The 15,484-nt window shown below is 43.3% G+C and overlaps 1 protein-coding gene across 1 annotated transcript; it reads right to left on the bottom strand.

The window, feature by feature from the left end:
- Positions 1–1,632: 1,632 nt before the first annotated feature.
- krcp (kelch repeat-containing protein) lies at positions 1,633–7,174 on the bottom strand. Its single transcript, XM_062383453.1, has 13 exons — positions 6,895–7,174; positions 6,477–6,638; positions 5,647–5,728; positions 5,165–5,224; positions 4,777–5,011; positions 4,509–4,607; positions 4,023–4,154; positions 3,753–3,940; positions 3,460–3,656; positions 3,251–3,345; positions 3,055–3,109; positions 2,698–2,795; positions 1,633–2,448 (listed from the first exon to the last, which is right to left on the bottom strand). Exons 1-13 carry the CDS (start codon positions 6,954–6,956, stop codon positions 2,222–2,224), a joined length of 1,692 nt encoding a protein of 563 aa, XP_062239437.1. The 5' UTR covers positions 6,957–7,174; the 3' UTR covers positions 1,633–2,221.
- Between the last annotated feature and the right edge of the window lie 8,310 nt (positions 7,175–15,484).

The raw sequence follows: 15,484 nt of genomic DNA, 5'->3' as shown, positions 1-15,484 counted from the left end.
CGATGAATCAAGGGAAAAACATCCCCCTGATGATGGAGGGAGTGTGCTCCACATGCAGCATAACAGGACACAAACACCTCTGTCTGTAACAGTGTGTTCACAATCACTCTTCTATGAGAGACTTTATCAGGACTTATCTATCAGCCTCTTTCCCTTCACTCAGTGGGTTGGAGCCAGTCCAGTTTGATGGTGGATCACAGGAGAACGCACGTCACACACACTGTGCACTCAACTGACCTTTTTATTTGGGAAAATGTATTAAAAATATCATACGTGTACATGTGAACCAGTGTATGAAATGTGCTGAAATGTCGCCATCTGCTGGACAGCTATCCATCTATCTATATCTCCAGCTACCTCCCCATCTTGTTCCTGCTAACTCCTTACCTACCACACTCCCTCCTTACGTACCCCTTTGTTTCTTTCCACCCTCTTGAACTCCTTACCTACCTCCCTCTCTCCCCTCCTTGCCTACCCACCTACCTTCCTTCCTTCCTCTTTAACACCTTACTTACCACCCTCCCTCCTTACCAACCCCATTCCTTCCCCCCACGCTCCCTCTGCTTATCCATCTACTCCTCCTCTCCCCTCTTAACTCTTTTTTACTCCCCCTTAACTTCTAAACTACCGACCACCCTCTCTCCCTCCTTCCTTCCTTAATTTCTTACCGCCATCCTTCTCTCCCTCCCTCCTTACCTTCCTCTTTACCTACATCCGTCCCTCCTTACCTCTCGACTCTCATACCTACATCCATTTCTCCGTCCCTCCTTACCTCCCTCTTTACCTTCCAACCTTGACAGATTATTTCCTGGTGTGACTCACATAAATATTTGGATGGAAACAATTATTTTCTCAATACTCTGAATCATCTTTGGAGGGGAAACGACACACAGAGTAGGAGGCTGAACTGCAAACTCCTAATCAGTGCTGATTTGCGGGTATTTTAAGATTCATTGGACAAACATTAAAAAAACATACCAGCTAACCTAATTAAAGGAGCCAAATGTATCTGGCCAGACCGCAACAAACAGTTTTTTTTATATGTAGCCAGTACTTTTCTCCATAGTGGCTAGCAACCTACATTAAATTCAGCAACAGACCCGATACATCAGTCAGCCTCTCCTCTTCCTGCACTCTGAAAACAGTATCCTCCTTTTCTACCACATTGTCACACATATGGTCAAAATGTGGAAAATCAAGTACTCAGCTGCCACCACTGACTTTTAGTGTAAGCCTGGCATAGAAACCAAATGAAAGAATTACTCCTTTTTCAGAGTTTGATTGTGAATAATTGTTTTGGCGAAATACAGCAGCTGATAGAAAAGGCCTCTGTCACAGCGTAGGTGAAAACAATGTCAATGGCCGCTTTAGTCCTGAGAGCCAGGACGAGCTAAGAAAACTTACACAGAAGGTATGAATTAACTGACCTGTGTAAATGTCCTAGCACCAAACACAAGGCGGTCTGTACTGTATAATCCGATAAAAATACTCAAGTTAAAAAATGGCCACGTTCATGACGCCATTAGTAGATATCCACGTTTAAGTACGTTTAACCTTCTGTCCATCTTTGTCCATGCGACTCATGTTCTTTGTAGGGATGTTAATGTCCAGAATAACAGGATGAAAGTGACATTGTAGAAATTCAACTTTTTATTAAGATATCGAGTGGTGATAATTACTAAATCACACACAACAGCTCGAAGATGGTGAACATAATAAAATATAGTTTATGAACTTGCAGCATTGTGGAGGCAACATATTCCAAATGATGGGGACAAGTGAAAGTCTCGTGAAAAATAAGAAAATAAAATATACATTTATTTTACCTGAAGAACTCAAGACCTTTTAACTATGTACAAACAAAAGGGGAAAAAAGCCTTGATCTGAAACAGGTTAAGCTTAAACAAAGATCAATGTTCCTATCATAAAAATATCCCTTTCTTTAAATTTTGTTTTTAAAAAGTAGAAGGTCTTAATCATGTTTCGCATTAAATGAGTAATTTTTGTAAGTATTTATATTGAAGATTTGAGATCTGTATTAAAAGAAATGCCCAACACTAAATCCTCTTTAAGAACAGACAGAAGAAAGGGATCATTCAACAAAAGAAGAAAAGACCAACAATGGGAATATAAATTATAAAGGGTAGTTAGGGGGAGGGGAGGGGGTGGAATAGCTTCACATCCAGTCAGGGAGCCAGGATTCACCCCTGACTTACTCTCTTTAAACAGCACCAAGCAGTTCCTCCACGGCAACGGTCGACAGGTCTGAGAAGAAGTGGCCCTCGTTGTCTCCGCCTCCAAACACCAGCAGAGTTCTGCCGACGACGCCCACGTCCATGTCTTTGTCCTCCTCTGAGAAGCGGCTGGCTGTATCCATGGTGATGAGGGAGGCCCCCGCCCTGGGGACGGACATCTGAGGGAGCGTCACCTCTGTCCAGCTGTTGGTGTCTGAAACACAAAACACCACCGCTCCATTAAAGTAAAAGCCATTGTGTCACAGGGGGAGTCAGTGGTATGAGTTTTTTGTAGTAATACTTGTTTACATGACACCTTCCTATATGCCACAATATTGATGCACAATAGACCCTGGAACTATAATTTTCAGATTTTCCTTTGACAAGCTTCAGACGACAAACAATCTCCGAGCAGTCTTCCTGGAACCGGCGTGTGTGGGAGTAACTGTGAGATGCAGCTCACCTATATCGAAGATGAAGGTGTCACTGAGAGCGTTGTTTCCGTTGTATCCACCGTGGATCAGAAACTTTGTGTCTGAAAGCACAGCACTGCCATGCCAGCTGGAACACACACACACACACACACACACAAGTTAATTATAAGTAACAAAAAGTGCTTTAACAAGGACGTGGTATTTTTAGTAGTGCAGATCTAATACGTTTTAGAAACGATACCAAAACTTAATATAATACTATTAGTTTCTGAATATTTAAGAGAAATCTGGTATCTGGTTATTTAATCAATTGAACACATTACGGTGTTCAATACCCGGCCCTAGCTACAACTAGATGTACAATGTTTGTGTGTTAGGTTGTATACCTGCGAGGAGAAGGGGCTTTCCCAGTTGTTTTCACCTTAGAAAACTCCATCAGACCTTAGAAAACACAAGATATTTAATCTAATTATGCTCACACTGCTCATTTTTTGTATGTGTAGATGGATACATCAGATGTGCATGAAACTAGGAGTCTCCTTTATGAACTCGTATGTGTGCATGTGGGTGTGTGTGTCTTACCAAGGTCCAACATATACATGTCATTGTAGCACACAGGAGTGTCCCATCCACCAAACACATAGATCTTCCTCTCCTGCATAACACACGCAGAGTGTCTGACAGGAAAAATAATAAAGAGGGAGTTAAGAGAAAACTGTTTGAAATGTATGATTGAAAGAAAGAACGTCAGCCAGAAATGCTGTAATGATATGCGGATCCACAAATCTTACCCTGAGCGAGGGGAGGGTTTGTCGCCTGTCACTATGGGCTGGTACCAGATGGAGAGGTTGGGATCAAAGATGTACAGGGAGTCACTGCAGCCGTCAGGCTCCGGGTTTGGACAAGGAAACACCCCGCCCAGCACAAAGAGTTCACCCCGAAACATACTGCAGCTGTGGTAGGCCAGAGGGGGAACCTTACCCTGAGCCTGAAGGAGAGGAGAGGAAGAGATGGTAAAGAACGAGAGGATGAATTAATGTTGTCAATATACGAATCAATCAAATCTAGGTCAACACACACTCACCTCGACCATAGTCCACTTCCAGCTCTGGGTGTCCAGGATGTGAACATCGTTAAACCATTTCTTGTTTTTAGAGCCTCCAAACACAAAGATCCGCTTTGAGTCGGGGTCGTAGACGGCTGTGTGGCCACTCCGGGCCTCAGGGGTCGGACCCTCGGCCAGAGTCTCCGCTGCCACCCAGGACAAGTCCTCTATGGGACAGAGAGTATAGACTGTGACACGGATGGACGGGAAACTTGATTCTCCTTCAACAGGAGTTCTGAAGAAACTGACCTGTGCAGAGCTTCCACATGGGATCTTTGCAGAACTGCATCCTGGCTCCCTGTCCTCCAATCAGGATTGCTGTCTGAGTGTCGATGGGACACAGAGTCTGGCCCCATCTGCCTGACGGGCTCACTAGCACGGCTGCACAAGAACCAGAGATTTGAAATTTGAAGTGTTAAAAGTCTCCAATATACACCTACATTCTCATTTTGTGTGATGTGCCCTCGGGGCTTCTCATCTAACTGTAAGCAAGAAAGCAAATAGGCACAAATGTTAGCTGTTTCCTACAAACACCTGGTGGGGCGTGGCCTGTGTATGGTCACACATCAAAGTCTGTGTACTTTATACTTTTCACGCCCAGAGAGAGACGAGCTGAAAACATCAATCTGTGAACTCGAGCGGGCGATGTACTTAAAACTTACCAACTGAGGGACTAAAGAGTGAACAAATATGACAAAAAAGTAAAGATGAAATGGAGTGTAATATTAAACTCACCAGTCTGTGTGGGAGTCTTGGCCTGCCTACTCTTCCTCCTGGCTGCGCTCTGAGGAGGCGTCCTACCCACAATCCCCTGCGCCTCTCCCGCTACATTAGCTGCAGACAGGAGAGTTGATAAAAGAAATGATTCACTCCTCCACACTGGTGGCTTTAGGACTAATTATCATTAGAAACTGTCTACTGTTTCAAGCAAACACACACAGACACACATATATATATTTAAGGTCACATTCCTTTCCACACATCTGTCACCTCATGTACCCACCTGCCGCCTTCGTCTTTGCTACTTCTCCTCCACAGCTGAACAGCTTCTGCCCCACTTTGCTCTGCCCTCTGGCTTTTCGTACCGGTGTTGTCTTCTCCGTGGCACCGTTTGGACACACATTCTCCTCCTCCTGTTCCCTCTCCACCACCTTACTCTTATGGCTGTCTTCCTCTGCCACACATCCTCTTTTCCGTTTGCCGTTGAGCTCTCGGGCTGCGAGGGGAGCTGTGGTTTCCTGGGACAGAACAGTATACACTCACTTAACAGCTATCTGGGTGTGTTTGAGATATGATGAAGTTCTGCGCCATTCTGGGATGGTGTTGAGGAAAATGATATGTGGCTGAATGGCTTAATTCCTTTAAATAACTGCAGGTCTTTATCATCTTACCTTTGGTGTGTATTCTTTCACAGCCAGGATGAGTTCTGGTTCTGACCAGTCTGCTTTTGTCTGAGAAAAATAAATGTACAAAACATGTACATTAACCTGTGCTTCTGTCAATGAAATAAGCTTTAAATAGACATATACAGTTTGGTATTTAAAGTTTCCTATGGCTTGGCTATTGGCTGGAATGATCGAAGAATTGTTTTTCACTCTCTTTAACATTGTGGGTGATAGTGTGAATCTTATATTTCCAACATAATTAAGCGGTTGGTATTGATGAGAGTGTGTAAGTTTATGCAGATCCAAACAAAAATCTGTATATATTGAATTTAAATAGAGGTGTAGGCTTTTTTTAAGCTGCCGTGCGGAAACAGCCCCAGAGACCAGTAACTAACACCAATATCTAGCTGTGGAACATATCGTGACCTTAGCTATGGGTTTTTTATTTATATAAAAAGGGACTGTTGGGCCTTGGCGGAGATATTTACCACATTTCCTCCCTCCAAAGAGATGTTCAGGGTGACGCTATCTGTCCATGTCTCCTCTTCCCTCTGCTCCCACGACAGACACCTGGAGCAGATCAGATACAGAGATCACTTAAAGGTCACTAATGAATCTGAATATTCAGTAGCCCCATTGGGGAGCACCTAGAAGGAGTATGGCGCATTCATCTCTTATTACAGAAATAAAGTGTCATGGTCACAGTCGGGGTATAAAAGGCATTTTCAAGCCTCTATTCCAATACCAAGTCAACCTACCTGTTCTATATTTTATAGAACTCTTTATTAACCAAATCTAAGATGACACACAACAAGACAACTAAAAAGCAAAAGATCCATGCAGTCAAACAACAATGTTTACAGTCATATGTTTAAATAGATAAATCATTTTAAACATATGAAAATTAATAAACCCTATGTAAATTTATAAAATACACAGCTTACAGGAAACACATACATTAATTCGCTCATAAAATCATATATCAAAAGGTACAGAGATTCCTAAACCCCTGCCTTCATTGTAGCTGTTTTTATTCGCTCTATTATCCTTTTTTTAATTTGTAGTAGTTCTGGTGCCTTGACTTTCATCTCACTGCAGGGACCTTATTCTTGACTCATTTTGACCTTCAATTATCTTATGCTCATGGGTTTGACTGTTTTGTGTCCTGCTGAGTGCCTACATGTCCCATTGGATCAATAAAGTATCTATCTATCCATCTAGCATGTTAATCAATCTTTGCAAAAAATAAATAGTAATTTCAGTAACTTCAGAGGTTTATACAGTGCTATCAACCAAGGAATGGGGGTGTGAGCTCTACCTGTTGTAAGGGGTCAGTTTACCCATGGTGATGGGGAAACGATCTGCGTCGTTCAGCTCCACGTTCACGCCCAGCCTCTCACCCCAGGGCCCGCTGCTGAACAGCACCACCTGATGGACACTTGGCGGAACTGCAGCGCACACCCTGCACGAGCCACTGGCACTGACACACAGAAGAGAAAATCAACAGCAGATTATTATTCACTCATTATGAATATAAACGCGGCTTTACATGTAAACTTATTTAATGGCACGTGCTTATACTAAAAGAGAAGCTAATCCACTATAAATACGGCTAATTTAAATAGAATAGCAAAAGAGAAACAGCAGGTTATTGAACAAAGCTAATGCTACCTAATAATGCTTCTGCGGAACCAAGTAGAGCAGCTAGCTTATGTTTTAGAAGCTAAAAACGTTACCTCAGCAGCCTTTGAGGCGGACCGTTCACTCCGAAAACCGCGTAAACTCCGAATTCGTCCATCTTCTACGTTTCCCTCCAGCAGCAGCTCCTCCTGTTAACACGTCTTTTAATCCTCCGCTTTATTCTGCCACTGTTTTAACGACAAAAACCCGCGATTTCCTCTGTGTCCTGCTCCGTGCACACGTCTCCCGCCACCGCCGTGTGTACACTTTCTGAACTCCGCGCGAGTCCCGGGTGACGTGCAGTGTACGCTCGTTTTGCCGCTCAGACTGTCCCTGCAGGTGGAGTCTGCGCTGCGGCGAACGGCGAACAAACGGTAGCACCGCCCGCACAGCTTATACTGATATATACATCGAGTGAACTCTGGGCTGTTCCATTCATGTTTTAAACCAATCAGAGGCCTGCCCACAGCGGCACTGCGTGACGTCACAGAAGCTGCGTCAAAGAACACCTGTTGTCATTTTGACATGAGGTTAGAAAACAATAAATTTGACTATTTTACCATGTTTTCTTCAATTGAGTCATTTTCATTCATTATTTATTTCAGATACCTGCTGTATAAATCAGTTTCACTTGTTGTAGAAGGTTGCCATACAAGGATTAATAATAATAGTAACAATAATAATAATATACGTATTGACAATGCGGCCAGTCTGCATTTATTGTTAGCAAACAAACAACAATTAGGTAACTGCTTTAAGACGAATTTAAAGATGTAAAGATGGAATCTTTTAATAAATAAGATCTATTTCTATTTTACTTAGTTGTCAGTGTAAGTGACCTGGTGTTCAAGTGAAAGTGTCAGAAAACACGTGTGTGTAGATATTCTGCCGCTATCACTTTGACTTGAACACCAGAGGACACATATGTCACTGTCCAGTCTGATCCCCACATACATGCTGCTGATTTTCATGCAAATCTATACAACGCCTGTCATGCTAAGTGTTTCTGAGGGCAGCCTCATTTCCAAACAATCCCTCAGGACACCAACAACTGACAGGTTTGTTACAGCTGCTTTACTGCAGATTCATGATTTAGGGATACATTTTCAGCATATCTGAGCATAGTATACTGTTGTTTAGAAATGAAGAAATCATGTAAAGTTTGCAAAATCTTGCAGGTTATATGTAATCTGAAGTAGATATCCTATCAGCAGCTGATCTCTTTCTTTTCATTCTTAAGTCTCTTATCTCTTCCCCCAGCCTTCGCTCTTCGCCTGCAGTATGACCGACTCCACTCTGAATTCCTCCTCATCACCTTCAGGGTATTACTGGAAGGAGTGCGACCCTTATCACGATGAATCAGGAGGAGCTTCGGAGGGGTTCCTCATCCTCCTCACCACCCAAGTCCTTGAATTTATTGTCGGCGCCCCTTCGAACCTCTGGCTCATCTGTCACATCCTCAGGAAAAGGTGATTATGCACATTGTAGTTTCATGTAACCAACAGCAACTGTATCTCATAATGCAGCCTCAATTAAATGGCAGATAGATAGATAGATAGATGTGCTCTGTTGTTATGTTTATTAAATTCGTTATTCTGCTGTGATTATTATAATCATTGATAATTATTATTGATTTTGAATCTAAAGGTCAAAGGGGTGCAGTGTCCTGCCGGCAGACTTCTTCCCCCTCAACCTGGCCTTCGCCCAGTTTTCCTTCCACCTGGTCATGCCTGTGTTCTTAATCAATCACTTCCTGTGGAGGAGCTTGTCTTTGTTGATCCCCGTGATGACCTCCATGGTGCTGGGCTTGAAGCCGTCACTCCTCTGTATGGTGTGCGTGGAAAGGTACATGGCTGTGGTGCGACCTCTCGACTATCTACGGTAAAAACCACACACAAATTAAATGTCTTTCAACAAGGAGAAGATTAGACCCTCCTCTTACTGTGCAGCACAAACCAGAGGTGCAGACTCGGGCTTGAATCTGAATTTCTTTCAGGATCTAATCTGTCTGTCGGACTAACTATCGGCCTCCCTTACACCCCAGATCCATTCCCCCTTACCTCCCTAAATCTTTCTTTTCCTCCATTCCTCCATTCTGCAACCCCTCCTTGTCTCCCACTCTCCTTACCTTCCTACCTCCTTACCTCCATCTCTCCTTACCTCACTCTCTCCTAATCGCCCCACGATCCTTAAATCCATATTTCCTTACCGCCCTCCATCCTTACCTTCAATCCCTCCTGGCCACCTTCTCTCCTTAACTCCATCCCTCCTTACCTAACTCCATCCTTCTTTACCTCCACCGCTCCATACCTCCATGCATCCTTACCTCCCTCTCCTTACCCCATCCCTTCTTAACCCCACCTACCTCCATACCTTCTTACCTATCCCCATCTTTTCCTACTTACCTACCAACAGCGGTAGGTGAGCACATGAGACTTGACAGGAGGTTTGAGAGACTAAACCTTCAAGTTTTAGATAGCAAATCAATTTGCTCTCCTCCATTTCTCTTCCAGGTTCAAAGCAGGCAACTACAGGTGGGGGTGTTTGGGCGCCTCGTGGTGTATTTTCATCCTGATGGCTTCCGTTATTCTTTTTGTGCCCTCCGGCAGAGCAGTGTGTGTGGTGTTCCTCCCTGTTCTGGTCATAAGCACCTTCTGCAGCGTGTGCATTCTCCGAACCCTGATGATGTCTCCTCCAGGGGACAGAGAAATGGCAGAGGGCAACAAAGTGGCAGAGAAGAGAAAGGCGGAAAAACAAGAAAAGAGCAGAGAGAAAGAAGAAAAGGCAAGGGAAGTCGGTAGAAAAAGAGATCCGAGTGGGAAAGGAGACATGAATTCCATGAAGAAGAAGGCCTTCACCACTGCTTTCACAATCCAGGCTGTCCTCATGCTGAACTACCTCCCCTACGTCGTCTGCCTTCCTCTGTACGAAGTAGTTCCAGCTCGTATCCTCAGATGTCAGTATCAGGCCATGGCTCTGGCTGCTGCAGCCAGCTGTAGTTACCTGCAGCCGCTGCTCTACCTGCACAGACTGGGCAGGCTGCCGTTCATGAAATCACGACTCGCCTGAGACACAGTCCAGGAAACACAGATGGTCCTATGAAGGTCACAGAACCAAAATTACAACATCAAAATGTTTGCATTTTTGACCTGCACTTCTAAATCAGTTTTATGCATCAAAAGATAAAAGATGGTTCGTGGACAAAACATATTCTAAATCTTTGGGATACAGATAGTCAATATTTGTTACCTATGGATAATAGACAAGAAGGGGAGCTGGAGCCAATCCCAGAGACGCAGAGTACAACCTAGACTAGTCGCCAGCCAATTACATGGTCGAAATTCAGAGACAATCAGTCACACCCACATTGTCAATTTAGAGTCTCCAATTAGGACTTTATTAATTAAAGGACCACTTAATTGCAATTGGAAAAGCTGCTGGGTTTTGGCATTATATTAGTGGGTTAAATGTTTAAATCATTTAAATGATCTTGAATTTATTATTCTCTAATCTGTAATCTTTTTGTGTTTATTCTTAAGTACTGTGTGATCTTCAAATTGCTTTAGACTGTTTCCTAGTTTGATTTTTTGCCTTCAATACTTTTCATTCTTAACTTGCAAAGCCTCTTGTTACTATGTTTTGAAAGGTGCAATATAAATAACATTTATTGTTAACGTAAAAGTCAAGCATTTTAAACTCAATGTTTGATAAAATATATTTCTAATTATTTATACTGGAGGAAAAAAAACTTCATTAAGAACACCAAATAATAAATAATTGTATGATTTATCAAGAAATATGTGTAGTTGATTAAAACCTCTCATCTCATCTTCTACAAATAGACAGTAAGGATCTTTGTCCATTTATGACTTTGATTTATGACTTGTGTGTTTTCTAAATAAACTGTGTGTTCGGTTTCCAGCACATTATGCAAAGACTCGATTTGACATGTTAATGGTCAGCGAAAGGAAAAACATGTCACATAACATCTGTGCATGTCTGTGCTTGTGTGCTGATGACAATTTTCCATACCATAAAGCATTAGCATGACACCACTGTTATGTCATATTGCTTCAAACAAACAACCGAGCAACAATGATTACTTTATAGTTTTAGAATAGTTTAATGACTCTAAACCAGTCATTAAACAAATAGAATAATTTTTGTGCATCTTTTTCAGGCTTCAACGCCTTAAATGAAACATCACAATATCTGACTGCTTAATAAAATACACAGCAAATGATTATATTTATCAAACAATTATATCATGATCATAAAAATCCAGTTAACCATCTGACAATGTAACAATATAGTGTGTATGTGTGTGTAGCTCGTTTTGCTGCTCAGACTGTCCTTGCAGGTGGAGTCTGCGCTGTCGAATACGCGGCGAACCGCGAACAAACGGTAGCTCCGCCCGCACGGCTTATACTGATATGTACATCGAGTGAACTTTGGGCTGTAACATCAGAATCAGAATTATTTTTATTGCCACGTATATTTACATATATTGGAAATTGCCATGGTGTGGTTGGAGCACTGTACCAAAAAGCAAAACTACAATATATACAGTAAGATAGGGGGGCTTGTTTGTGAGCCCCATTGCCATGGGGAAAAAAAACTGTTCAGGTGGCGTGAGGTTTTAGTCCTGATAGACCGGAAACTTTTCCCGATGGAAGTCTCTGAAAAAGGTGGTGACTGGGATGGGTAGGATCAGCAATGATCTTGCCTTCTCTCTTACTGGTCCTGGATTGAAACAGGTCTAGGAGGGTTCGGCAGGTCACAGCCAATGACCTTCTCAGCTGACCGAATCATCTGCTGCAGTCTGCCCTTGTCCTTGGCTGTGGAGGCAGCGAACCAGACGGTAATTGATGAAGTGAGGATGGACTCAATGATGGCTGTATAGAACTCAACCATCATTTTCCGCGGAATGTTTAATTTTTTCAGTTGCCGCAGGAAGAACATCCTCTGCTGGGCCTTCTTGATGATGGAGGTGATGGTCTCCGCCCCTCTTTGGTCCTGTGTAATGATCGTCCCCAGGAATCTGAAAGAGTCCACTGTTTTAACTGGGGAGTGGCACAGGGTGAGGGGGCGGTTTGGGCTGGGCTCCTCCTGAAGTCTGCTACCATCTCTATTCTCTACAGTTTTTAAAGCGTTTAGCTCCAGGTAATTCTGGCTGCACCAGGAAGCCAGGCTGTCAACTTCCTCTCTGTAGGCGGCCTCGTCCCCATTGGAGATTAATCCAATAAGGGTTGTGTCATCGGCAAACTTCAGGAGTTTGACAGAGGGGTGGCTGGAGGTGCAGTTGTGGGTGTAGAGGGAGAAAAGTTGAGGAGAGAGCACGCAACCTTGTGGGCCTCCAGTGCTGATGGTCCGGAACTCAGAGATAAGCTTGCCCAGCCTCACGCGCCTTTTCCTGTCAGTCAGGAAGTCAGTGATCCACCTGCAGGTGGGCTCAGGCACGCTCAGCTGTGTCACCTTGTCACGGAGAAGAGCTGGGGAGATTGTGTTGAATGCGGAGCTGAAGTCCATAAACAGGATCCTGGCATAGGTGCCGGGGGAGTCGAGGTGCTGGAGGACGTTTTAAACCAATCAGAGGACTACCCACAGCGGCACTGCGTGACTTCACAGAAGCAGCGTCCAAGAACACCTGTTGACACTTTGATATGAGGTTAGAAAACAATATATTTTACTATTTTACCATGTTTTCTTGAATTGGGTCATTTTCATTCATTTTTTATTTCAGATACCTGCAGTATAAATCAGTTTCACTTGTTGTAGAAGGTTGCCATACAAGGAATAATAATAATAGAAACAATAATAATAATATACGTATTGACAATGTAAACAAACAAACAACAACTAGGTAACTGCTTTAGAACGACTTTAAATATGGAAGATGGAATCTTTAGTAGTCACAGGCACAGAGATTCGAGGCAAAGTATGTAGTGAAATGTGAGGAGGGTTCTCCGTTTCTGTGCAGACATACCAATTGATCAACAATAACAGCAGTAAATAGATAAATAAATAAGATCTATTTCTATCTGCTGTGTGTGTAGTTATTCTGCCGCTGTCACTTTGACTTGAACACCAGAGGACACATATGTCACTGTCCAGTCTGATCCCCACATACATGCTGCTGATTTTCATGCAAATCTATACAACGCCTGTCATGCTAAGTGTTTCTGAGGGCAGCCTCATTTCCAAACAATCCCTCAGGACACCAACAACTGACAGGTTCATTACAGCTGCTTTACTGCAGATTCATGATTTAGGGATACATTTTCAGCATAAATGAGCATAGTATACTGTTGTTAAGAAATGAAGGAATCATGTAAAGTTTTCAAAATCTTGCAGGTTATATGTAATCTGAAGTAGATTTCATAACAGCAGCTGATCTCTTTCTTTTCATTCTTATGTCTCTTATCTCTTCCCCCAGCCTTCGCTCTTCGCCTGCAGTATGACCGACTCCACTCTGAACTCCTCCTCATCACCTTCAGGGTATTACTGGAAGGAGTGCGACCCTTATCACGATGAATCAGGAGGAGCTTCGGAGGGGTTCCTCATCCTCCTCACCACCCAAGTCCTTGAATTTATTGTCGGTGCCCCGTCGAACCTCTGGCTCATCTGTCACATCCTCAGGAAAAGGTGATTATGCACATTGTAGTTTCATGTAACCAACAGCACTGTATCTCATAATGCAGCCTAAATTAAATGGCCGGATTCTGGATAGATAGATAGATAGATAGATAGATAGATAGATAGATAGATAGATAGATAGATAGATAGATAGATAGATAGATAGATAGATAGATAGATACATGGATGGATGGATGGATGGATGGATGGATGGATGGATGGATAGATAGATAGATAGATGTGCTCTGTTGTTATGTTTATTAAATGCGTCATTCTGCTGTGATTATTATTAATTTTGAATCTAAAGTGGGAGAGTGGTTGCCGGTTCAAATCCCACTCTATCCCATCTGCATGCCTAAGTGTCCTTGGCAAGATACTGAACCCCTAAATGGCCCCTCATAAATGCTGAGTGTTCTAAAAATGTAAGTCGCTTTGGACAAAAGCGTCAGCTAAATGACATGTAATGTAAAGGTCAAAGGGGTCCGGTGTCCTGCCGGCAGACTTCTTCCCCCTCAACCTGGCCTTCGCCCAGTGTTCCTACTACCTGGTTGTGCCTGTGTTCTTTCTCAATCACTTCCTGTGGAGGAGTGCTTCTGTGTCTTACATGACCCCCGTGATGATCTCCATGGTGCTGGGCATGAAGCCGATGCTCCTCTGTATGGTGTGCGTGGAGAGGTACATGGCTGTGGTGCGACCCCTCGACTATCTACGGTAAATCCACACACACATTAAATGCATCCCACTCACCTTACCTTCCTCCCTCCTTACCTCAATTCCTCCTTACCGCCCTCCATCCTTACTTTCAATCCCTCCTTGCCTCCTTCTCTCCTGACCTCCATCCCTCCTCACCTGCCTCCATCCTTCTTTACCTCCACTGTTCCATACCTCCATGCATCCTTACCTGCCTCTCCTTACCCCCCACCTACCTCCATACCTCCTTACCTATCCCCATCTTTCCCTACTTACCTACCAACAGCGGTAGGTGAACACATGAGACTTGACATGAGGTTCGAGAGACTAAACCTCCAAGTTTGAGATAGCAAATCAATTTGCTCTCCTCCACTTCTCTTCCAGGTTCAAAGCAGGCAACTACAGGTGGGGGTGTTTGGGCGCCTCGTGGTGTATTTTCATCCTGATGGCTTCCGTTATTCTTTTTGAGCCCTCCGGCAACGTAGTGTGCATGGTGTTCCTCCCTGTTCTGGTCATAAGCACCTTCTGCAGCGTGTGCATTCTCCGAACCCTGATGATGTCTCCTCCAGGGGACAGAGAAATGGAAGAGGGCAACAAAGTGGCAGAGAAGAGAAAGGCAGAAAAAAAAGAAAAGAGCAGAGAGAAAGAAGAAAAGGCAAGGGAAGTCGGTAGAAAAAGAGATCCGAGTGGGAAAGGAGACATGAATTCCATGAAGAAGAAGGCCTTCACCACTGCTTTCACAATCCAGGCTGTCCTCATGCTGAACTACCTCCCCTACGTCGTCTGCCTTCCTCTGTACGAAGTAGTTCCAGCTCGTATCTTCAAATGTCAGTATCAGGCCATGGCTGTGGCTGCTGCAGCCAGCTGTAGTTACCTGCAGCCCCTGCTCTACCTGCACAGACTGGGCAGGCTGCCGTTTATGAAATCACGACTCGCCTGAGACACAGTCCAGGAAACACAGATGGTCCTATGAAGGTCACAGAACCAAAATTACAACATCAAAAGGTTTGCATTCTTAATCTGCACTCGTAAATCAGTTTTATGCAATCAAAAGATAAAAGATTGTTTGTGGACTAAACATATTCTAAATCTGTGGGATACAGATATCCCACAGACAAAAAGACCGTTTCCTAGTTGGATTTTTTGCCTTTAATACTTTTCATTCTTAACTTGCAAAGCCCCTTGTAACTATGTTTTGAAAGGTGCAATGTAAATAACATTTATTGTCAACGTAAAAGTCAAGCATTTTAAACACAATGTTTAATAAAATACATTTCTAATTATTTATACTGGAGGGAAAAAAACAATAAAGTAAGAAAC

Source organism: Platichthys flesus, chromosome 24, assembly GCF_949316205.1.
Source record: "Platichthys flesus chromosome 24, fPlaFle2.1, whole genome shotgun sequence".
Lineage (NCBI taxonomy): Eukaryota > Metazoa > Chordata > Actinopteri > Pleuronectiformes > Pleuronectidae > Platichthys > Platichthys flesus.
This window is presented reverse-complemented; position numbering and strand designations above follow the sequence as displayed.